General features: G+C 39.0%; 1 protein-coding gene across 1 annotated transcript; it reads right to left on the bottom strand.

Moving 5' to 3' along the window:
* Window positions 1-50: 50 nt before the first annotated feature.
* LOC124678960 (histone-lysine N-methyltransferase SUVR4-like) lies at window positions 51-8,040 on the bottom strand. Its single transcript, XM_047214803.1, has 10 exons — window positions 7,983-8,040; window positions 5,569-5,767; window positions 5,296-5,367; window positions 4,930-5,098; window positions 2,764-3,849; window positions 1,985-2,249; window positions 1,400-1,466; window positions 1,254-1,304; window positions 882-978; window positions 51-156 (listed from the first exon to the last, which is right to left on the bottom strand). Exons 2-10 carry the CDS (start codon window positions 5,764-5,766, stop codon window positions 125-127), a joined length of 2,037 nt encoding a protein of 678 aa, XP_047070759.1. The 5' UTR covers window position 5,767; window positions 7,983-8,040; the 3' UTR covers window positions 51-124.
* Window positions 8,041-11,333: the final 3,293 nt, after the last annotated feature.

Here is an 11,333-nt window from a genome sequence, read left to right as displayed (position 1 = left end):
GTAATATGGAACGTTTGTTCTAAGCTAAGCAAAATATGACCTATGATCACAAAACCATGAAAACGGCTTGGCAGATGCTATGTTATCTGGAATCTCCTTCTCGCCTTTATCTCTTGACCAGTACTCACAGTAACACCAGGGCTCTGGATTTAGATCCTGTAGCAGCATAGCAACATTTGTGGTCAGCTACTTAACGAAAAATCGAATCACTCGAACATCATATGGAAAAGCGGTCTTGTTCAAAATTTCATTCTAGTTTAACAGACCAAAATATTAACATAAATACTGGACGGAAATGTCCACTTTTACGAATTTCAGAAGTTTCTGGACATTCCTACAAATTTGAGAAGTCCGGGAGAGAATGTTCTCCATATGTTTCAAGAAGAAAATCAATCACCTCTATGTCTATCTTCTGAATTCTCATTGTGATTCGGTTGCTTTCAATTGCTACAACCATATCACAGACATCATATGGGCATAACCATGTACAATTTCACCCAAAAAAAATCAATACCAAGAAAATTCTATATCGAGGGATACACATCAGCAAAGGCCATATGCTAGTTCGTCTGCTAAAGTTGGTCATACATTACTACCTATTAGCCATCAATCCATCATGTCCATAGACAGAAAAACAGTAAATCGAAAAAAGAGTCAATGAGAAATAACCATACAGGTTTTCAACCAAAAAAAAAACATACATACCCTATTAAATGGCAGGCTAAAACCATTAACTACACTCTTGCTTCACTCAATTGACAAATATATTCTTAAACTGAGAATCTCGAGGGTGAATATTTAGCAAAAAGGAGGAGGAGGGAATAGTAGAGAAGGTTGAGAAAACAGCAAAGGTGCACAATAGAAAAGCTTGAGGCACCTACTTGAGATGCTTCTTTTGCCCCGGCAATACTCACTTGTGCAAAGACATTTGAACGCCTTGATAGGGTGGCTCACGTCGTCAAAATCAATTCCGTAGTCCTGCGGTCAAAATGTGTACAAAACAAGATCATGCATTTTGACTGTTTCACTAACAAATAACTATTGATTGATCTGCGGTGATACAATCCAACATAAGGTCCAGAAGTCAGAGCATGAGATTGAACTGAATTCAGTTAGGATGGTCACAAGTTAACCCATATCTTTTAGTTCTCGGATTCACTAGTGCATGCAGGGGCAGGATGATGCCGCAAGATGGAGCTTAATTGCTTAAATGTAGGACAACTGCATGAAGTACCAGTGTACGACAAACCTACCCATGTCAGTTCTTCAAATGGCTCTGTTTGCCTTGTGGTGAAAAACGCCAGCTAAACAAAAAAAATAGAATAAATAAACAATCTTCAAATGATTCGAATTGCATTAATACACAAATGTCAGTAACTAGCTAGAGTTGCATACATACATGGTAGTAGTGGTGGTCAGGTGTCTCAATCTCAACAGGTATTCCAATAAGATTAGCATCAAAACATCTGCAGCATAAGACAAAAACATAACAAGTCAATCAATAAGACAAAAGTATTGGTTCAGCATAGTACGGAAGTAGTTTGTTTTTCTCTTGAATTACCTCTGCATTCAATTATTGGGTTAGGATGTATTATTAGTTAGTTAAGTAGAGTAGCATCACTTGTATATCTCAATCGAAGCGTTGAACTGTTGACATAAGAAATAATACAAACATACCCACTAGTCCACTACTAGCTTACAAGCAATTACAAGAAATTTCCTATGATTTCTTTTTTATGGGTGCAATTTTATATAGATTTACCTCCAAACAGCATTTATCGCTTTGTGCCTTTGTCCAATCGTGTACAAATGGCCACAATGGAAAAGAAAACCAGTACCTAATGGGAACCCGCAGGTCCCCACTAGCTTTGTAATATACATGGAACCAAAAACATCATGTATTATAGGGAACCGTGGAGGATCATTATGTATTTCTGTTTAAAATAGCAAACTTCATGATAACAAATCGGGAAAGGAATATTACCTGTGGTTTATAAACCTTGCGACGTTCCCATAAAATGTGGCATCTAGAGAGAGAGAATGGTCATCCTCCAGAACTCCTTCAGTGGCCCAATCAGCATCAAGATTCACAGGGTACGTGTGCCTCTCATTGGCTGTCGTTTGAGAATTTCGCTCGTCCAACTCATTGTTCGTTAATATTTCGCCAACATATTCACAAACAAAAGCGCCTCGAGGAAGTTCCTCAGAAGCCCGCAGTCCCCATCCTTTTTCCCATTGGTTAAGAATACCTGAAACAACGATCCATTCATTACAAATGAATATAAGAAAACATGCCCCGTTGTTCAGTTTGATGAGCATACAAAGAATGCACTACATCGCAAGAAAAGAAAGTTGCTACACTTACCATCATACTCGATTAGTCGATTATATTAATACACATATTCAAAATGAGATTCTAAGTTGGATCAACATTGCCCCATCAATTGCAGGGAAAATAGAAAGAAACGGGCTTAACATTACCACATTAATTGAAGGAAAAACAGAAAAAATCTGTATAACTTATTTGTATGGTGCAGATTAATCATGTACTATAAATTAAACCTGTTAAAGTCATATAAAAAATACAACTGTATGTTGAATCGTAAGCATTAAAACTGCATAGCAAACAGAGCTCTATTTTTATTACATGCAATTACACATGAATAGTTACTTCCATCATATTTGCCAATTGGCACTGATTAATCACAACTCTATCTTCCGTGCAAAAGGGTAAAGCTAAAATCATAAATAAGTATATACAACTTACCTGTAGAGGTCGAGTAATGCCTCGCTGAACCACACGATTTCCACAATTTCTGCTGCAGCCACACTTACTCCAGCATTCCTTAACAAATTTCGTTAGCTGATGTCCTTTACAAGGATCGGGACTCACTTTCGTGTTTTGCGGATCCGCATTTACTTTGAGCTTCACTAGTTCATTAGGACAAATTTTGCAGTAGACTATATGATGTTTATCTGGTTCTCGAAGCATGGAGACACAAGTATCAAGAAATGCTTCTGTAAGCAGGCCGTCTCTTGTATAAGCGAAGTTGCCTCCAGTTTCTGTTGCGCATGCACAAGGAAGTGGCTCTGCTAGACAATCTCCAAAGCAATCTGAGCAGCAACTATCATCTCCTATTCTAGCAAGAGAAATATTGACATGTGCCTTCTGGAACGTGATATTGAATGGTATGTAGTGAAAGGGAGGAGGAAGAATGCCATTGCCAGATCCATTAATTATGGGAATACTCACGTGTTCTTCACCTTTTGATATGTCACTGACATCATGAGCTGGTCTCTTGGCAATAACTTGCATATTACTGGAACTGTTCTGTTCTCCAGCAATAGCACTAGAAGAGCAAATACCACCATGAATGATGCGACTGTTAGGTGACATAATTGAGATAGCAGCTTGACTTGATTGCAATACTCGTGGCACTGAAGGCTTAGACAAAAAGTCTACTGCAGGAATTATCTGTATCATTCTTTTTTCTCTAGGTCTACTCGATTCACAGCCCATGTCAACAATACACTGGCAAATATCTTGCAGAAGTTTCATGAAAGAGAAATTGGGTTCTAGGAAGTTGTATGTGCTGAGACATCTAGCCTCCATTTCCTTGCATACCGACTCCATGTCAGGCATGCTGAAATCAGGACTTGCCGAGTTATATGTAAATGATAGTTTCCCTGCTCCAGAATGTGACAAAGCTACCTCAAAGTTGGTTGAAGAATCTTTTTTGTTTGTGATTGCTTGACTCTCGTGTGGATCAGTCATGCCTCTTTCATGAGAAACAGAAACACCTTTCACAGCATGCTGCACACCAGAAATCGTGTGTGCATCCTTGTAAGCTGGAGGATTTCGAAAGAGAGATACAGAAAATTCTGAAGTGGTTAGAATTTATTAAAGATTAATCCCATATTAACAAGGCAATGGAAACAATATTAACAGGGCAGCCACAACAAGACGACGCAATCTTTGCAGAAAATACAGAATATCACTGAAGCAGCAGCAATGCATATATTGTTATCGCCAAAAGAGTGATGGCACTGTTTTATCAATTCAGAGTTCACAACAGTACAGTTCCTATGCCCGTATGCCATACGAGCTTACGCGTATGCTAAGGGTCCTAAACAAACTAGTAAAAGGTGCAACCAAAACTAGTGATGCCTTTAGGAAATAGCACTGAAACTAAACAAGATTTCCCAAGAAGTCATAACTGACTTTTAAGTCTTCTTTAACAGGCATCAAGGTGTGTGCCATTTTGTATATTATAAGGAGTGCGTCACAGTGGCGCAAGTAAAAACAGACCCCAAATCCTTAAGACCAGAGAACTGGTAAACAAGAGTCTTTTATTATCTATCTAACCCCACAAAAGGATTAAAAACAAGAGCAAATCAAAGAGCAACAATATCTAAACTAGAAATTGTCAGGAAGCCTAGAGTGGCAACTGTCAAAGTGCCTTGGCTCCAGCGACCTTTTACAGCTCTGCTTCGTCAAAGTTGGACTCGATCAATTCCTGGAACCTCAGGGTCACATCATCAAACACACATTGCGTGGCCACCTGATTTTCCATGACATTAAGATGACCATGGAGTGAGCAACTTCTAGGTACACCAGCTATAACATTTATGACCTCTAACCTATCACACCACAAACTATATTAACAAAGTAAGTGGTGGTCAATTTATTGATATTTTGTAGGAGGAAAACTTAGGTAATGCTTAAAAGTTTGCATTCGTGAGCAGACCTATATTTGTAAACCATAAAAAAACTATCAAACTCAAGGCATCCAGAGTCCAGACAGATATAACAGACCTGATGGAAAAAATATTTCTTTGGTATATGTATAGCAGAAATGCGTATAAAATGTGGGAGCTCACCAAGTCGGTCAATGAAAAGTGCGAGCTATTTTCCTAAGCATAAATTACCTCTCTGATGGGTGGAATCTTGAACCAGTGGGCGCATAACTGCAAGTGGGGCCTCAAAAATAGGAAGGTCTTGACTTTGGTGTTCAACCTTAAGCTTCTTGTTACCGTGGTCAGAATCAAGATGGCCACATCTATCCTTCCTCCCCTTAGCTTGCCATTTCTTTCCTTCCTGTACAAAAATATAGGTTAAATCATACCAAAAGTGGTATAATAACGAATTATATGGGAAATGTTTCCCTACAAGATTTTTTTTCAAATTTTTGATACACCAAAAATCTCTTAACTAAGTGAGGGTAGGTGCCATGGTGCTTAGAAAAAAGAATCTCTACATTCTAAAAAAATCAGAAGAAAGTGAACAGACTGTACTTTGGGATCAGGCTTGTCTAATATAGCATCGTTTAGAACCCGAAAATCATCAGCTTGCCATTTCTTTCCTTCCTGTACAAAATATAAGTTAAATCATACAAAAAAGTGGTATAATAATGAGTTATACGGGAAAATGTTTCCCCTCAAGATGTTTTTTTCAAAAAAAATCATACACCAAAAATCTCTAAACTAAGTGAGGGTAGGTGTCATGGTGCTTAGAAAAACCAATCTCTACATTCTAACAAAACTCAGAAGAAAGTGAACGGTCTGTACTTTGGGATCAGGCTCATCGAAAATAGCATCAGTTAGAACCCGAAAATCATCAGCTTCTATATGCTCCCAGTTGTAATCATACACCTTTAGTAGATCATCCAACGCTTGTGAAACAGTTTTTCTGTCGACTCCAATAGCAGCATGCAGATATGTGACAACAGAATCAAATTTTTCCTTGTAGACCTTTGAAGATGTCATCCTGCATGCAATGAAGGAAATCAGCACAGCACATCATACAGAAGGTGACCTCATAAAACAAAGTTATCAGAAGCATAAATACACATAATAGTTAAGTGAGTTATGATAAACATCTCATGAAGGCATACAGTGCAGATGAGAATATTGGTATATTACGAAAAGTTGTGTAACTACTGAGTGAATGCAAGATTGGCTCGAGGGATCAACAATTGGAGAGTGTATTAGTTATAAGCCACCGACTCATCCTTGGAGTAGTGTTGCAACTATTTTGATTTCAAATATTTCCTTTAACTTCTGTGTCGCTGTTATGTTGTTGTTACTGACACCTTGGCTGTACCCTAGTTACCTTTTAACTCTCCAAACTTCAAAATTAAGGAAAAAGTACAATAGTTAGCAAATATCGTATTTTGAAAGAAATAAACATGTTAAGAACCATCCCAAAAGTAAAAACTCAACAAGATCTGAATATATAAAAAGGAGATAAGATATTCATGTTATCACAATTTTTTCCTTGTGAAGATGTGCATTCGCGAAACATTGCATGGACAATACTGCTATCTCGATTCTCATATTTCAGAATTTTAATGCATATTGATCTACTTAAGTGAGGTATACCTCACAATTTCTTGAAAAAAGAAACACAAAGAGAGGATTAGACTGGTGAGAGGGCACATGCTTTACTCTTGCTTGAATGTGATGCTTACAATACTGAAACTACCCTTATCATGAAAATTGAAATAATATTCGAAATAACTTTGTGCCAAAAACATTACAATGACAAATATGTATCCTAAAAAGTAACAAATATATAGGAAACTAGAAACTTGATTGATAACATGATATCTGTCTCTTTTTTTTCTGATCGAATTTAAAGTTGGAATTCTCTAACATGATAAACTGAGTGTGCCGGCCAAATACTTTGAATTTACATGTCTGTCTGCACGGTTTCTAATGAGATGCACCAGGGCAAAAGCTGGGATGCACCGGGTAAAAACTTGTTAACACCAAATGCAGCATGCCAGCATGCATGCAAATCCATTTCCTAACATGCAACTGACATGGGAAAGCAAATAACCTGATGGAAATCATCACACATTATGGACCGACAGCACTAAATCCATGCCCCTGAATTTGGGAGCAATTTGTGTGTACTATTATATTGGAGACTCGGATAGAACCTCTAATGGTCATGAGAAGTTTGAATAAATTAAACAATATCAACACAGAAGTCATATAAATTGCAAACATTATCTAATTTCCATACACACATGGAGAACACGAAAAAGGACAAATGATATTGTGTATAGTACTCCAGATCTACTCTGCATACACTTAATTATGACCCATTTGCACTGGCTCAGTTTATTACACAAGGTTTTTTGATAGTTTCTGTCATTTTAGAGAATCCAAAAATTAAAAATATGAGTGCACTAACTCAATTTTACTCACTCAACAGAATTTAAAAAATCACATACACTTAATTATGAATGATAGTTTTACTCTGCATCCGGTAAATGAAACTACTTCATTTTGTCAACCTTGTGGCCCCACATGCATTGATTGTCCACATTTGATACGAATCAAATAGTACTGCACAAAAAAAAGTGATGTACTTAACGGCTCGTTTACATACATTACTACTAATCTCCAACGAATTAATGGCCAAGATTTAGTCCTCCCTTGGAAACGAGACCAAAGGACCATTTTCGTCCGGACCTACTACTACAACACGAAGCGGGATTTGCCTTATTTCGCTATGCTTTGTCGATGTCGTTGAAATTCCACATTGTCATCAGAGATGTTGATATTGATTTTTAGTGCACGTGCTAGTAGGACTTGTATGGCTGGTTAGTGCACTAACATATCATCCGGAAGTTGCAGACTTTCAGGTATAATCTAAAGCAGAGCATTTAGTCGTAGTACCATCACCACACAAGCCTGCAAACTCGAAAATCAGAACATACTGGAATTTGGTTCTAAAAAAAAGAAAACTTTCAAGTACTATAATCTAAATCGGAGCATCCAGTCGTTGCATCATCACCACACAAGCCTGCAAACTCGAAACAATCACCCATAACACGAATTACCACCCCAGACTCTGACTGAGCCGAGACGAAGCAACAAAGACATGACAATCCGCAACGACGGGACCCACAAAAACCATCACAGAACCTGCATTCCGCACCACAACGTAGACAACAACAGCACGCGCATACCTCCCGGTCCTCCGTACGAAACCAGAATCTGAAGCAGAGGATCTGGACAGCCGCGCCTCCTCCCAGGGTTCCCCGGCGGCGAAGCGGCAGGAAACTCCGAACTAGCCGCGGCCAGAAAGGAAGCAGAGCGCGTCAGAATCCGCGGAAATTGGCCGGGAATTTTAAGAAAAAAAGCGAAGGAAAAACCCCATTCGGAACAGCGAGCGCGCGCACCTCCTGCGGCCACCGGCCGGGGAGAGGAAGCCGAGGCGCGGGGAAGCGGCCGAGGCCTCCGCGGAAGGCCGCGGAGGCGCGGTGATCGCCGGCGGCTTAGGGTTTCGGGGGCGATTGGGGGTTTGGGGGTTTTGGAGCGGCGTTACGGCGTTGGGGCTTTTGTGCGCGATCGCGTGGAGAAGAGGGGGGCGAGTTGTTGTTGGAGTAAATAAAAGACAGGGGAAACAGAGGGCAGGCAGGATGCCAGGTGGCCGAACGGAGTGGCCGAGTGGGGAGGCGGTGAAGCCTAGACGACGAGACGAGAACAGGGGAGCGCTGGCTTCCGAATCCAGCAATTCGGCCTCTGGAGCGATTCGTTCGGCCTGGCTCCGCTTTACACGGCTCGGCTGCAGCCCATAACCGGCAGAATCAGCCTGCTGGGGGAAATGTGCGGCCACTCTCTCAGCCCGTTCGGAAGGCCAATCCTATACACCGACCAGGTCGGCGCCGATGCGGGTTGCCGCACACCCCTGGTCGGGTATTGGGCCTGGCCAATTTAGCGTTTTTTCGATTTCGCCTTCGTTTTCTCTCTTTTTTCTTTTTTTTGTTTTTCCAATTTTTTGTTTTGTTTTCTATTTCTTTCTGTTTATTTTTTCTTTTGTTCAAATTGAAAAAGTCTATATTCGGAAAATGTTTAAATTCGAAAAATGTTTAAATTTGAGAATTACTAAAATGGTTCAATATGAAAACTATTAAAATTCAAAAATTGTTCAAATATGAAAATCGTTCATATTCGAAATTTGTTCAAATATGAAATTTTTTCAAAATCGAAATTTGTTCAAATATGAAAATCGTTCATATTCGAAATTTGTTCAAATATGAAATTTGTTCAAATTCGAAAATTGTTCTAATATATGAAAATTGTTCAGATTTGAAAATTGTTCAAATATAAAATTTATTCAAATTCAGAAATGTACAAAAAAAAACGAAAAAAGAAAAAAAAAGGCTTACCTGATGTTGGGCTGCGGCCCGTTTAGGGAAAATGATTCGGCAAACTGGGCCAAGCCCACGAACTACCGGAAGAAGGTGGAGGGGGTGTGCGGCAACTGTTTCCGCGCCGATCAGGTCGGTGGACAGCATCACCCCGTTCGGAAGGCAAACCCTACACCGACCAGGTCGGTGCGTACCGCGCACCGCACACCCCCCGCGCGGTACGGGCCGGCCCATTTAGGTGCGGGCTTCCTCTTTTTTACGCTTTTCCTTTTCTTTTTTGTTTCTCTTTTTTCTGTTTCATTTTCCTGTTTGTTTTATGTTTTATTTTTCTTTTGTTCTTTTTTCTGTTTCGAAAATTATTAAATTTAAACGAATTTATAATATAAACAAATTTATAATCTAGAATGAATTTTGAAATTTTACAAATTTATATTTGAACGAATTTTGCAATTTGAACAAATTTTTAATCTTGAACGAATTTTGAAATTAGAACAAAATTTTAAATTTTGAACAATTTTAATAATTTGAACAAATTTTAATTTTGAACGAATTTTGAATTTTGAACAAATTTTAAATTTCGAACAATTTTTGAAATTAATTAAAAAATCATTTTTAAAAATTGTTCAAATTTAAAAAAACGTTCAGTTTCAAAATTTGTTCCAAGTTAAAAATGTTCAGAATTTGGAATTTTTTATTTTCCAAAAGTATTCACATTCTACAAAAAAATAGAAAAGGAAAACAGAAACAAAAAGGAAAATCAGTTACTAATGCTGTTGGGCCGCGGCCCAGCAAGCCACCTCAGGCCTATAGGGGTGTACAGCATCACCCCGTTCGGAAGTCCTCCGACTTTTGGCCTCCTGAAAATCCACCACGAGGATTGCCGATAGTCCTCTTTATGAAGGAAGAAAAAAAAGGAAGAAGATACGATTCAAAGTTGGTCGAAACCGAGTTCAAAATGAGGGTCGTATGCTTGAACATTTTCGTGCATTTGGGTAATGATGGATATGTGAAAATATGCCGAAGAACATGCTTTCATAGTGGAATATGGAGAGCAATCTGTAAGATTTGTAAGATTTTACAAAGCAATCTGCATCCTTGTCATCATCTTTCTTGATTTTTATTTGAATCTTTTCCTTGTAACGTTTTAGAGCTTATGGTTATTTGAATGACAACTCTAGTTCATCAAAGATCTCCTAGTGTGGGGTTGGGATCTAGTCTAAAGATGCCAATCTAAAGGGAATAAATTCACGTTATACCCTCATGAACCTATAGAGGTTCGGCCATGAGATCAAAATCCTATAGTTGATACCCTAGCTCTTTCCTTAGAGCATCTCCAATGCGGCCACCTATTTGGACCGCGCCCTTCCGAATAAGTTGCCAAGGACAAAAGATGTGGCCCAACGAAATTCCATGATTTTTATCTATGGTTCTTCCTCGGGTTTCCACTTATTTTCCCCGGCTTTTATTTTTGACAAACACTAATATTACGAACAAAGAGACCTTGTGCTTTATTGATCTTTTCAAGTGTTTGGCATATTTTTGAGGAAGGGAAACCACACCTGAGTAAATTGGAGTATCCAGGAGAACTTTGCTATCGGAGGCACTTTCATCTGAGGCTCTAGTGAGTTTAACGATTAGTGATACTGGCACACCTTGACCATATCGCCGCCAGTATGGGAAGCCACTAGCTCCGCATCGTTATAAGGGCAACTTTCGTAAAGGGAGAAACACGAATATCAGATCCCAGCCGCCATTCACCCGAAACCATGAGAGGAAGAGATCTGGAGAAAAAGCAAAAGAACTTCGATTCGATTTGCGGTCTTTACCCTCTTATTCATCGATTCCGCTTGTACAATAGAGAAGAACATTCACACTTGTTGGATTAGGGTTCAGACTCTATTCGTACTTGGTTTGTATTTGGATTTGATCTCCCTTATTGTGGCTTGCTACGGTAATATCGAGATGAAATTTATTTACTTCTTGATTATATCTTTGTTTTATCCTTCTCCCATGTGCGAGTAAATCTCCATAGGCGTGGGAGATGTAGGGGATTGGTGATATGTGATGCACCTCTTTACTTTCCGTCAATTTGTGGTTATGATTATTATTATATTATGCAAGAATGATTGCATATGTTTACCTAATGCTTGTTGTCTAATTAAGGGT

This window comes from Lolium rigidum, chromosome 7 (assembly GCF_022539505.1).
Source record: "Lolium rigidum isolate FL_2022 chromosome 7, APGP_CSIRO_Lrig_0.1, whole genome shotgun sequence".
In the NCBI taxonomy this organism is placed as follows: Eukaryota; Viridiplantae; Streptophyta; class Magnoliopsida; order Poales; family Poaceae; genus Lolium; species Lolium rigidum.
The sequence above is the reverse complement of the archived record's forward strand: the minus strand, read 5'-3'. Positions and strand labels throughout refer to the sequence as shown.